At 41.5% G+C, this 13,724-nt stretch overlaps 1 protein-coding gene across 5 annotated transcripts in view; it reads left to right on the top strand.

Moving 5' to 3' along the window:
• The first annotated feature begins 1,195 nt into the window (after nucleotides 1-1,195).
• BOD1L1 (biorientation of chromosomes in cell division 1 like 1) overlaps nucleotides 1,196-13,724 on the top strand; it is a 49,700-nt gene continuing 37,171 nt past the window's right edge. For 2 of the 5 annotated variants that reach the window (XR_015794249.1, XR_015794250.1), the window contains exons 1-6: nucleotides 1,197-1,600; nucleotides 3,790-3,914; nucleotides 7,743-7,933; nucleotides 9,396-10,010; nucleotides 11,328-11,471; nucleotides 12,640-12,809. Coding sequence is in view for 2 of the 5 variants with exons in the window: in XM_088131561.1 (XP_087987687.1) it covers nucleotides 1,319-1,600; nucleotides 3,790-3,914; nucleotides 7,743-7,933; nucleotides 9,396-10,010; nucleotides 11,328-11,471; nucleotides 12,640-12,809 (1,527 nt within the window). In the remaining 3 variants the exon portion in view is untranslated. Of the gene's footprint in view, nucleotides 1,601-3,789; nucleotides 3,915-7,742; nucleotides 7,934-9,395; nucleotides 10,011-11,327; nucleotides 11,472-12,639; nucleotides 12,810-13,724 lie in introns of all 5 variants that reach the window. The other 3 variants (XM_088131561.1, XM_088131560.1, XR_015794251.1) reach the window with 2 other exon arrangements.

The following is a 13,724-nucleotide window of genomic DNA, read 5'->3' as shown; positions in this document are numbered from 1 at the left end:
TTGATAGCTGCCAGGAGACCCAGAGGGAAGGGATAAGGACCAAAAACATGAGACTGAATCCAGACAGTATGGCAGAACTTTAGTCAGATGATTCCCAGGCCCAGATACTGGGAAGGTGGTCCGTACTGAGTAAGTTCGCACTTGATTAGCGCATCACCTATGACCCTACTTGGACTGGGACAGCCCTGGTCCATGCCTTAAAAATATCACAAAAGAATGACAGCAATGAGCTCTATATGGGGCTGCCGTTGAGGAGCTGGTGCAAAATGCCTGAGAGCTGCACTGGTCGCCTATAAACTCCCAGCCTCAGACACAACTAAGATCACATCCTCAAATAACACTGAATCTGGGCAGTAACATCAGGTGACATGGCCATGCTTATGATCCCACCAGGGGGCAGACCTGGGATAAAGCATTATCAGGACAGCAACCCAGTTATGGAACTCCTTCAGCACAGACAACCAAAGAGGCTGAGGAGTTGAAGTCCACACATCTTAAAGAGGCTGAGGTTGAGAAACACTGCCACAGAGTAACTTCTGGCTACCACATCTGATGTGTCTCAGTAGGGATGCAACCGGCCACGTGGCGGCTCCTGTTGGTCGATGTACCTGAGGATAACAATGAAAAACAAGAGATTTAAGACAATTATAAAGATTCAGAGAACACTTCTTGCAAAAATGCACATGATCCAAGAGAGAAAAGACATAGATCTGCTAGAGAAGGGAGGCAGAAAGGAAAGATGGCGTGACTAAGGCGGAGGAACTGCACAAAAATGAACACAAAACCCATAAGGCTAAGGCTGATCCCTGAACCAGAGCCAGGCCGATGGAGAGGAGCTGCTGGGAACCTACAAGACAAGCTGAGGTCCGTCGAGCGCAGCAGCGCTCGAGAGACGGGCGCAGATGGGGGCCGCGGCCTCACCTTCAGCCATGGAAATTCACTTTCACCCAAGCCTACCTCGCGGGGTTGTTGTTGTAGGGAGGAAATGAAGGGCGGTCCTGCTATGCTCGTTGAAGGAAAAGGGGAACCAACAACGCAGTCCCGCTCAACCACGGAGCTCCCTTTACGACTCTGTCCCGGGCAGCCGACCTCGCAGGACTCTCGTGGAAGCCAGGAAGGGAAGCCGCCCTGCTCACCCGCGTGACGCCACAAGGGGCGTAGCTCGGAGACGGCCGCAACCGTCGCCGTCAGGGTTTCTTCCGGCCTGGGGCTCTTCTGCTTCCGGGGTCGCGGGTCGTGCGGTAGAGGGCGGAGCCTCGCCGCGGTCGCTGCTCGGGAACCAGCCGCTGAGGGAGACGCCGCCGCCGCCGCCGCCATCATGTCCAGCAGCGGCGGCACCCTCGCCGCCGCCGCCGCCGCCGCCGCCGCGGTCCCCGCCACAGCCTCCGCCTCCGCCTCCGCCTCGCCGCCCGAGCAGCCGCCTCCCCCGCCGCCGCCGCCTCCGCCGCCGCCCCCGCCACAGCCGCCGCCCCCGCCGCCCCCGGGGAGCTCCGCGGGCGCCGCCGAGCCCGAGCTGGTGTCGCTCATCCTGAATCGCCTCAAGAGCCAGGGCCTCTTCGACCAGTTCCGCCGCGACTGCCTGGCCGACGTGGACACCAAGGTGGGAAGGCTGCGGCCGCGGCTTCCCTCCCGGGCCCGGCCGTCTCGGCGCCCGTCCCCTCCTCCTGGTGCGCCCCTGACGCCGCGCCCCCCCCCCCGTTTTGCCCCTTGTACGAAAAACGCGGTCCAAGGTCCAGCGAACGTCCAGAGCAGTGTTTCTCAACCTTGGCTGCGTTCAGATGTGGGGACTCCAACTCCCGGAATTCCCCAGGCTGGGGAATTCTGGGAGTTGGAGTCCCCACGTCTGAACGCAGCCAAGGTTGAGAAACACTGATCCAGAGGGTCCGAGTCCTTCCGGGTGCCTGGGACTCTTGACACCTCGCCCACCAGCCAGACAAGGAAAGTCCCTGAGGTGGAGCTGCCTTAATTAATCCGGTACAGCAAAGACGGAGCCCCGCATGCATCGATGGTAAAGAGGCCCTTGATCGCCCCCAAAACTTGGGCTATCATTCTTTCAATGCAGCATGATTTAGTTCTTCAAGGTAGTGATCGCCCTTCCCTGCGCCATCAAGGTAGCTCTCTGTTAGCTCCTGTCCGAGCAGCTCTCTTGCTGCCAGCCTTGTGCCCAGTCTTGGTCTTGTTTAGCTGGCTGACAAGTAGAGCAGATGGCCTCCACTGCCAAATACACTCTCAAGTGTTTTGCAAGCCTGAATAGATGCTGATTGCAGGTGTATTTCCTTAAAAAAAAGAGGAAAAAAAAGTTTAACCTGACTCCGGTTGATCTAGTCCCATCTTCTCTTGTCAACAGCAGTCAGATGCCTCTGGAAGTTCATGGGTGGGGTTCAAAGGGAGAGTCTTTTCCTGGTGTAACATCTCTGAACATGGAAGTGCTATCTCCCTGACTTAACAGTACTCATTTTTAGAAGTGTCATTAATTGTATTTTAAGTCACCCAAACTAGAGATATGCATCCTCTAAAACTACTTTATGTTTCACTATCTCTGACAGGCATAGACTCAACTGTCATTTCAGGAGTTGGATTGTCTTACATTTGGGTCATCAGAATAGGGCTTGGATGCTGGGTAGATAAATAAATTCTGGGCTTTATTAACAGAAGATATGACAAAAGAGAGTAAGCTAAAAACCATGTAATCAGTTTCCTCATGCCCTTTTGCTAGGTACATTTGGACAACTTGTCTGCTGCCCTGATTTCTAGTTTCAGTATAATGCTGTCCTATTTTACAGACCAGCTTTTAGAACTAGCAAAAGATCCAAGGTATTTTTCATGTATTCATGTCTTTTGTGTATAATAGTCTCTTCCAATGTACCATGAGCACCTACTTTGGATAATTATATATTGCCAGTGTAATACCTATGTGCTAGAATTCTATGTCTGATTCTAGCACCTTTTTGGAAGCATTGTTATAAAATGTATATAAGGTTGTCCTGGCCTTGGAAGTTCAAGGTTAGTTTACTGAGGGTGAAAAGTAGTGAATTTCAAAAGAACTAGTAATGTATAGGTGATGGGTTGATTTACTGTTTTCTGAACTATAAAAATAAAGGCCCCCTCAAGCCTTGGCAACAATATAGTATGCCATTTGATGTTGCTCTCTTTGTTTGTCTTGATTTCAATATTTTTACATTGATTTATAAACTGCCTTGTGAATCACCTCATACAATGACTGGATAAAAATATCTTACATATGATTTAGGTTGTTTACCTACTGGGCAGGATTTATTGTTGGAATTATTAAAATCATGAAACTTGTGACTATCAAATATTACAGTATTTACTATAAAAAATACTATATATTACTATAAAGGAGTAAGGAGGGCAGACCTGCAAAGGAGAGATCAGATTGAATGCCTCCTTTAACAGATTCTCAACACAATAGATCTATGATGACCCTCTCTTTGTAGAAATAAGACTTTGGAGAAAAGATCTAGCTTTCTTTTCAAGTAAATGTAGCATTTATAACATTTTGCCTTTAGGGAACATTAAGATATTGGAACAATTGGTAATTGAAATATTTGCATCAGTTTTTCAGAACTTTTGGCAATGAAGTCTTTTTTTATTTTGTTATATCTGCTGTCCTTTCTCCCTACTAGATAAGCCTGGAAGTATTGTGTGCTCCCTCCACTGTTTCCAAATTATTTTAAACTAAGGTTCTTAAATTGTTTGTCTCCCCTGATGGGAATGTGAAGGAATGTTATACAAGAAGGCTTCACAAGGTGTCTGTTTCCTTTTTAGCCTGCATATCAGAATCTAAGGCAGCGGGTGGACAACTTTGTTTCCAACCATCTAGCAACTCATACATGGAGTCCTCACTTGAACAAGAACCAACTAAGAAATAATATCAGGCAACAGGTTCTTAAGTAAGTTTCACAAATTGTCCTTAACTATGGCTCTGTGATCAACTGGTTTGACTGGAAAGATGCAGGATAGAAATTTGATTGATACATACAGTGGGGCAAAAAAGTATTTAGTCAGCCACCACTTGTGCAAGTTCTCCCACTTAAAAAGATGAGAGAGGCCTGTAATTTTCATCATAGGTATACCTCAACTATGAGAGACAAAATGGGGGAAAAAATCCAGAAAATCACATTGTCTGATTTTTAAAGAATTTATTTGCAAATCATGGTGGAAAATAAGTATTTGGTCAATATCAAAAGTTCATCTCAATACTTTGTTATATATCCTTTGTTGGCAGTGACAGAGGTCAAACGTTTTCTGTAAGTCTTCACAAGGTTTTCACACACTGTTGCTGGTATTTTGGCCCATTCCTCCATGCAGATCTCCTCTAGAGCAGTGATGTTTTGGGGCTGTCGCTGGGCAACACGGACTTTCAACTCCCTCCAAAGGTTTTCCATGGGGTTGAGATCTGGAGACTGGCTAGGCCACTCCAGGACCTTGAAATGCTTCTTACGAAGCCACTCCTTCGTTGCCCGGGTGGTGTGTTTGGATCATTGTCATGCTGAAAGACCCAGCCACGTTTCATCTTCAATGCCCTTGCTGATGGAAGGAGGTGTTCACTCAAAATCTCACGATACATGGCCCCATTCATTCTTTCCTTTACACAGATCAGTCGTCCTGGTCCCTTTGCAGAAAAACAGCCCCAAAGCATGATGTTTCCACCCCCATGCTTCACAGTAGCTATGGTGTTCTTTGGATGCAACTCAGCATTCTCTCTCCTCCAAACACAACGAGTTGAATTTAGACCAAAACGTTCTACTTTGGTTTCATCTGACCATATGACATTCTCCCAATCCTCTTCTGGATCATCCAAATGCTCTCTAGCAAACTTCAGATGGGCCCGGACATGTACTGGCTTAAGCAGGGGGACACATCTGGCACTGCAGGATTTGAGTCCCTGGCAGCATAGTGTGTTACTGATGGTAGCCTTTGTTACTTTGGTCCCAGCTCTCTGCAGGTCATTCACTAGGTCCCCCCATGTGGTTCTGGGATTTTTGCTCACCGTTCTTGTGATCATTTTGACCCCACGGGGTGAGATCTTGCGTGGAGCCCCAGCTCAAGGGAGATTATCAGTGGTCTTGTATGTCTTCCATTTTCTAATTATTGCTCCCACAGTTGATTTCTTCACACCAAGCTGCTTGCCTATTGCAGATTCAGTCTTCCCAGCCTGGTGCAGGTCTACCATTTTGTTTCTGGTGTCCTTCAACAGCTCTGTGGTCTTGGGCATAGTGGAGTTTGGAGTGTGACTGTTTGAGGTTGTGGACAGGTGTCTTTTATACTGATAACAAGGTCAAACAGGTGCCATTACTACAGGTAACAAGTGGAGGACAGAGGAGCCGCTTAAAGAAGTAGTTCCAGGTTTGTGAGAGCCAGACATCTTGCTTGTTTGTAGGTGACCAAATACTTATTTTCCACCATGATTTGCAAATAAATTCTTTAAAAATCAGACAATGTGATTTTCTGGATTTTTTTTCTCATTTTGTCTCTCATAGTTGAGGTATACCTATGATGAAAATTACAGGCCTCTCTCATATTTTTAAGTGGGAGAACTTGCACAATTGGTGGCTGACTAAATACTTTTTTGCCCCACTGTAAGTAAATGTTTGGGAGACCCTAGATAGTAGTTAGGGTCCAAAGAACTGCTAACTTTCTTAGTTTGAAGTTCAGCGTGGATGTGTGAGGATGCTATTTAAAATAGCTTATAAGATTTGAGAAGGATTGAGTTCAGTAAAAATTCACCATAGCAAATATATTTCATGTATCAGTTCGTGCATCATACTTAAGATGTGAATATGGGAGATTCAGTTTTTACTGAAGCATCTTGTGTTTGATATATGATCGCCACCTTTAAAAGATCAAGTCTAGATGTTAACATGCTTAAAATAAACTAATATTGCCCTTCAAGTTTTTAATCATGTTTTTTTTTAAATAACTGATTTTTATTCATCTTGACTCATTGTTATAAATGAAAGCATTTGGAGGTGATTAGGAATGAGGCAAAGATGAGTATTTAAACAATTTGCAAGATTGTAGTATAGTACTGCTGGTAAATGAAAACAGAACTGAAATATGATTAGTGTCAGGTTCGGTCAGCATGGGGCTTCGGGGAAGCTTGCTCAGCACGGGGCTTCGGGGAAGCTCGCAGCCAGACCACGCAAACTCCACTGGCAGCAGCTAGCGAGGGAAAGAGGAACTGAAAGCGCCGATAATTAACGGGCCACCTGCGCCCAGCCAAACAGGAAAACCGCAGCGGAAGTTTTAACTATACACTGATAACGGCGCGAGCCAACAATGAATGGGGCGGCAGGCAGCGAAACAAGATCGCCGCGCAACACAGAACCCTCGGGCTTGCACGTAACCGGGGGGGGGACCAACCCAAGCCGGAGGGGGACTGCCAATCAAGGACAATGGACCCTGACCGAACCTGCCATCATGGACAATCAAGAGGGATTATTGGGGGGCCGATAATCCGCAGTGGTCGCAGGGCGGAAAAAAGTGCGGGAAGGGGGGAATATAACGAGTGATGCAATTGTACCAAGCCAGTCCTGGCTTTGCTTGTGACTGCTACGTTACGCATGAGTAAACCTCTTTTGTGAACCACACGTGTCACGGGAGTTTCTCTGTCGAACGGGGCAAACCTTACAATTAGGACTATTTATAGATTTTTAATGACTGAGCATTCATTTGTATCAGTCTATGTCTTTAAACTGATGTTTCTGAAATAACTATGGGTTTTTATGGTGTGATTATTATGATTTTTATTAACTTGCTTTTTTTACTTGAAAGATTGTAATATACAGTACATGATCTGATTGATGCTGAAACAGTACTTAAAGGATACATTCCATGAGACAGATTTTTAGAAAAGCAATAATAATGCCTTAGCTGGGATCTGAAGAACCATGAGAATTAATTACTGAATCTTAGATTGATCTTTATGATTTCTGCACCCAATTTGCATAAAGATGTATTTGTTGGAACCATTCAAACTATAAGTACTGTGTGACGAAAACAGACAGCCTTGTCAACTGCTCTGAAAAGAAAAGTCATTTTTATTTGTGATGCCTCAGTCTTAGTGATTTAAGGAAATGCAGTTATCTCTTTTAAAAAAAACTTCATGTGAAAGAAAATATGCAATATATTATATTTTTCTCACAAAGAAAAAGAGGGGAGAACATGTAAAAAAATGCAGTGTGAAATGTTCCTTCTCTGTAAAGTTCACCTTTTTTTTTCATCCTGCTCCAGAGAATCAATTCCCGTTACAGAAAGCAAATCTGGATCCTTTTTTTAAGTGTTTGTTTTAAGTTTGGTTGCATTTTGAACCACTTATATTTTAAAGGTAAATTTAGTGACTCTAAAGTTTAAGAATTACTGATTTTATAAAACCAGGATTTAAATTGTCTTAATTTAAATTGATCTGTCTTGATGAATTGAATCCCATCCTTACTATAATATTATTTTTCCCAGGCTATCTGGGAGTTCTCTTGACCTCTTTGTTATTCTCTCTCATGATATATGCAAATAATTATTCTAGCCTGCCTTATTATCTTGTTTACCAAGAATGTTCATAGAAGAGACTTGCTAAGAATTACCATCAGCATATTCCCCTTCCTACATAAAATCTTAAACATAAAGTGTTAAACTTTATGTCTATGTTTAACATAAAGTGTTAAAGTAATTGTGTTAGGAAAACTTCCTAGATAAGAAGTTACATTGTCATTTCATTTCAGATCTGGAATGTTAGAATCGGGAATTGACAGAATCATTTCTCAAGTTGTGGATCCAAAGATCAACCACATATTCAGGCCACAGGTAGAAAAGGCTGTCCACGAGTTTTTAGCTACACTCAATCACCAAGAAGAGACCAGTCCCAGCACTGCCCTGCCTGAAGAGAAATTAGATGCTTCTGTTTTGCTGCAAGGTATTTCTTCCCTCTTATCTTGGCAAAATGAATATGCTTTTAATCTTGAGTTACACTAGTTACAGAGAGGTGATATAAGGAAGCAAGAGCTGAAGTAATGCCTCCTAATGGCATACATTCAAATGATGTTACTGAGACCAATTTCCAAATTAGTGTGCTAAAGAGAAAATAGCTTCTTTATCAACAGAAGCTTTGATATTACCTCTTTGGAGGCATCCCAACATAGAGCTAATTATTGCTGTCCAGTCTGGCTATAGTTATGGCTAGGCTCATTTTCTGGAGGTAGCCTCACAACTGAAAGCCATGGTTTATAAAAAGGTACTCCCAGCTTCTGCCATTGTCTTAATTTTCAGAGTCAGACTGCAAGCTTCTCTTAGGAAAGTGTATCTTTCTGATATTATTAGATTCCTTCTCTCTTTTTCATCAGATGGCTGTATCAAAAGCATTTCTCCTTTGCCTGGATTAAATTCCAATGCATCCATCCCAAAATTCTGTCAGATAACCTATGGGGGGGGGGCAGAGTGGAAGATAGGGTAGGTGAAAAAAATGCATCTTTCCAATATTTATTGCTTTTGTCTTCCACCACCATCTCTGTTACATCACTCAACTCATATAGCAGTCACTCCCTTCTAAGGAATTTTGTTCAACCTATTAATACTCCTTTAACAAACTTGATGTTGCACCCATCTGACCAACCTTATTGCCAAGGTTGCTAGCTGATAAGTTGGAGACTTCAAAAATGATGTTCCTTTGGGACTTCAACATCCATGGTCAAGGCTAACTCAGAACTTTGGGGCCTCCATGACAGTCATAGGGCTCTTTTAATATGTTACAGGACTAACACATTAAGGAGGGCATACTCTTGTTCTGAAAGCAATCGCTAGTAGTCTCATGCTTTCTAATATTTGGAGCTGTAGCCATCTCACCTGCTTGTATGAGAAGGATCTGCCTTCAGAGTCATAGGCATCGGGAAGATTCCTGAATGCTCTGGGAAGTTTTCCAAGTCACAGGGCTTGTGGTTCTGTTGAAGCTATGGGGGTGGGGGGATGAGATGAGCCACTGATAAAATGGTTTTTGAGTGCCTCTCCAACCTTTTAGAGTTAAGAAAGTTCTCTGGTTCTCAGGAGAGGCAGCTTAACAGATTGTTAGAGTGCAAGTGACAGAAATTTTGGCACAAAGTTGACCAAACACAGGTTAGAGCACATTATCTCATGATAATGAGAGAAATAAAGCTTTCTTAACAGCCCACTGCCACCACTGTATCCTTTGAGTAACCACCTAGCAGAGTTATTGCAGATAGCATATTGTCACAAATGAAATGTTAATGTCTAAGGATGTGCCAAAATGCACGGTTTGGACCACATTGGACACTGAACTAAGAGATTCTTTTTTGGTTTAGCTTCTTCAGTACATATACAGTACCTCATACTAATAGTTGCTCTTACCTTACTCTTATTTGAAGGTATTCCTGCTGTCACTCCAAATGTGAATATGGCTAATGATGCTCTGTCTATTTTGGAGACCATAACATCTCTAAACCAAGAAGCCAGTGCTGCCAGGGCTTCTACAGAAGCAACAAATGCCAAGACTAATGAAAGATTCTCAAAGAAACTCCTGTCTCAGCACAGTTTGGATGGCAGCATTGAGAGAGACCGGAATGCAGAAGACTTTGTTGATGGAGAAAAAATTCCCTGTAACTCTACAGAAGAAAACTTTGAACTAGTAGTAAACTGTGAAGATGTAAGTAATTCATTTTCTTCAAGTGAAGAAGGAAAAACTGCGTCAAAAGAAGCCAGCAGCTTGCTTAATCCAAGCAAGGAAATTTTTCAGGAAAGCGATGAACAAAAAAGTAAACTGATGGATAAATCTGATAGAAAACTGGAAAGCTTGGAGAAAGGAGAAAAGAAAAAAGAAAAGAAAGAAAAATCTGACAAGAAGTTGGACGTCTTAAGAAGAAGTAGTGATGATGTAAAAGCAAGAGAAGAAAAGACAATGAAAGATAAAGAGATAGAAGTGATAAAACATTTAGCTCTGGAAAAGAACAGTAGCAAAAACAAAAATGAAAGCACAAAAGAAGGTATAAAATCACAGGTGTTTATTCATTATGAGCAAGTTGGAACAAATGGAAAGGCAGTTTTGATTTCTTTAGAAAATTTTCATATGGGTAAATAGATATTGGCATTACACTTTATTGGTTGATGATGTATATTTAGAATGGTGCTGCTTTGTTTTGTTTTACCTGCAGCGTGATAATTTTCTGAAGATTTTAGCTTACTGGACTTTCAGGATTTAAATTGTTTTATAAAAGTAAACATAACAACATGTTTTCTAGATAATACTAAATGTTGTGATTATTTTTTTTCTTTTTATCTATCTCAAACTATACTTGTTCATTGTTTTTAGTGAGTATCTTTGTACTTTGTTTCCTTAGTTTATAATTGCCCATGTTTCAGATTTTTAAACCAGAACTTTAATAATCTCTCATTTTCATGTTGTATTTTGAGATTCTTATCCTTGGCTTTCTCATTCAGGACCTTTTATTTCTCACTTTATGGTGTTTTTGATTTAATTTCTTTATATGCCAGGAATCTTTACTATAGGATAGCTTTTTATACTTGCATGTTTTGGCTGTTTCATCATGTAACAATCTTTCTAAAATACATTAATTTCTCATAGAAGATACACTAAAACTCTTTCATATGTTTTATTCAGTTTTGATTATTGTTAGGTCCTCTTTCTTAATATTGCTTTATCTCATCTAAAGCAATTGATATCTCTTCCTCTGTGGCACATCTTCTTTCTTGCATTCTTTTGATCTCTTGTTATATATATTTTTATGGAGTCAGTTGTCTTTTAGTGCAGCCTTTCTCAGTCTGGTGCCCTCCTGGTGTGATGGCGTGTCAGAAACTAGCTCCAAGCTGATTTAGCTAATGGCTGTGCTGCCTGAGAATTCTGGGAAATTGGAATCCCAGTGTGCCTGGAGGGTACCAGGCTGGGGAATAGGAGCCTGGGCACGTCAGTGACGAGGAAGAGCTTCCGTGGCCGTTCCTAGGTCAGAATTTTCCCTTTTCTGTCTTTTGGTGGTTTTTCATTTTCAGATGCTCATTTTTCAAATATAAATGTATAGCCAGGCCTTCATTGTATTTCTTTTTTTAAAAAACCTCATGCTGGAAAGCTGTTTAATGAATGATGAGTTTCTGCACTGAGACCTTTTTACACACATGCACACCTTTTGCAGACTAATGGAGAGAGACTTCTAAAGGTCATTATCTTCAACAGCACTGTGGAAGGTGGATAGTACCAGGCATGCATGGAAGCCATTTCCAGTCACTTGTGGGATGTTGTGGATTCTGGACTATATTTTAAGTCACCTGTATCTTTCCTTCTAAACTAGTGTTGGATGATTCTGATGTGGACATACTGAGTGATATTACTGTTAGCTCTGTGCACACCAGTGATCTTTCTTCCTTTGAAGAAGACAGTGAAGAAGAAGTTGTGCTTTCTGATAGCACAGAAGAAGGAGAGATTGTTTCTGATGGTAAAGTAGTCTTGACCTTTGGTTAGTGAGGAGAATAAAAGAATGAACATGCTCTTCCTTAAATATAACTCCCTTATATACTTTTAGCACTACTAGCTGGAGCAACTGAATATTACATACATTCAGTTCAGGCATACCATTTAAGCACAACAAATAAGTACAGTTCTTCACTCCATGAGGCTGTCTCTGAAATTAAAATTAACTTAGATGTGCTTCCAAATGCTGTGCATGGGCACAGAATCCAAGCAAAGATTGGTGGGAAATCTTTTCCAGGCAAGACAAAACATAAACTTCCCTCTTGCCTTAATAACAGTAAGCCTGAATCTGTCCATTCTCATACATTTAGATACCACATAGGTGAAAAATAATGTTATTCCAGAATATATTTGTTTTTAATATGATTTGTTGTTTTGCATTAACTACAGACCATGAGTAGACTCTCATTTAACAAAGCTCATTTTCTGTTTTAATAAGTCTTAAGCATACTACAGCATAGTGTCCTTTGTTCATAAGAATAGAGTCAGTTTGTTAATTTATACTGAATGGTCAGTTGAAATATTTCTGTATTTTAAGTTCAGAAAGCTGCATTCAAATGTTAAACTGTTTGATTGCTTTGATCTCTGCCATCTATTTGGGTTATCATTCTAGAATGCTAAAAGGATAATTCCGTGCTTTTACTGACACTGCATGGAATATCCAAAACCAATTCATAGTTTCCTCTAATGTGACAATCATAGCTGAGGCTATCAGAAAACATTTCAGATAATATGCAGTACTGCAATTTCCAGAGTCTTTTGGTAACAACTATAGCTAAATTTAGTCTGATTTGTAGACTTACCATGGACTTACCATAATAGTTGGGTAGTAAAATAGTGTAGGATTTTTAACGTATTATTTCTTTGAACAATATTTTTATTATGAATAGATGGAGGAAAGGTAAGGCTAGGATCCTGAAATGCCAAAAGAATTTTTGCTTTTGGATAGGCTGATGGTTTTTCACTTCCAGCTGCAATCCTTCATCAACATCAGCTTTGAGAAAGGGTTTGGTTGGGAAGAGGGTTTCGCCTGCTTTGGGGACACTATCTAGTTCTTTGGACCTCAGTCTAAATCTAAATTAAAGATGAAATTTTCCTCAAACTTTTCTTTTCTCTTCTCAAATTTTATTTAGATGAGGAAGATGAATGCAGCCAGATGAAAGCAAAACCAGAGGTAGATGGGACAAATGATAAAAAAATGAAATCTGGACGACACGCTTATGTCCACAAGCCTTACCTTTACTCCAAGTATTACAGTGATTCAGACGATGAAAGGACAGTGGAGCAACGTCGCCAGTCAGTTGTGAGTTGAGCTGCTCTTTTACTTTCTTTCCTTCATGAATGGTAGATTCTCTGGATGAATGGCACTCTGAGAAACTTCTTCCAGCATTACCTGGTCATTGGTGGTTCCATGCTCCAGGCTGAAGATTCTGGGCCACAGAAGTGCTTGTCTGTCTTTCTTATGAATATCAACTTCTCAAAGACTGGCAGGGAAAGTTGTGTACACATGCAGTGTTATATGCATGATACACATGCAATGCAGGCAGCCAGTAGTCCCTTATTCTAACTCTGAAACTATTTGTATAGATGCATATCTTGTTGGCAGAATTTAAGGCAAGAACAAAAAGTGCCTGGTTTCAGAATCCTTTTCTCCTTCTAATTTTTATATATTGCTGCTACTCTAACATCTATTGTTACCTCTTAAATTGAAAGAAAGGATTAAGGATGTCTCCATGGGTTCAAGTGCCCTGTTGCTATCTCTGCCATCTCTCACCAGAAAAATTATTGGTTCTTTCTGGATTATATGGAATCTCATTCTTCCCTGATTCATTTCATCCATAGTGGGGAATGGATGGATAGGAACTCACTTCTGTATATTGATTTCTCTCATTGTACAAAGTTATAATTCTTCTACCCTGCATTTCTATTGCTTTTAAGATTGTTTTAGTATGGGCTGTCTATGTGGTTTTATGTTTTATTTGTTTTTATGGATTTTTTTGCTGTTGCATGCTGCCCAGAGTCCACTGGAGTTGGGCTGCTATAACAATATGGATGGATGGATGGATGGATGGATGGATGGATGGATGGATGGATGGATGGATGGATGGATGGATGGATAGATAGATAGATAGATAGATAGATAGATAGATAGATAGATAGGAGAGTAGTTGTTAAATTTTGCAGCAACTGCAACTTTCAGGCACTTTGCATCCACTTA

The sequence above is a fragment of the Python bivittatus genome, unplaced genomic scaffold, assembly GCF_059951505.1.
Source record: "Python bivittatus isolate LINGU-HERP-01145 unplaced genomic scaffold, Pbiv_v1 ctg000960_np1212, whole genome shotgun sequence".
Lineage (NCBI taxonomy): Eukaryota > Metazoa > Chordata > Lepidosauria > Squamata > Pythonidae > Python > Python bivittatus.
Note: the sequence above shows the minus strand (reverse complement) of the source record. Positions and strands in the feature narration are given on the sequence as shown.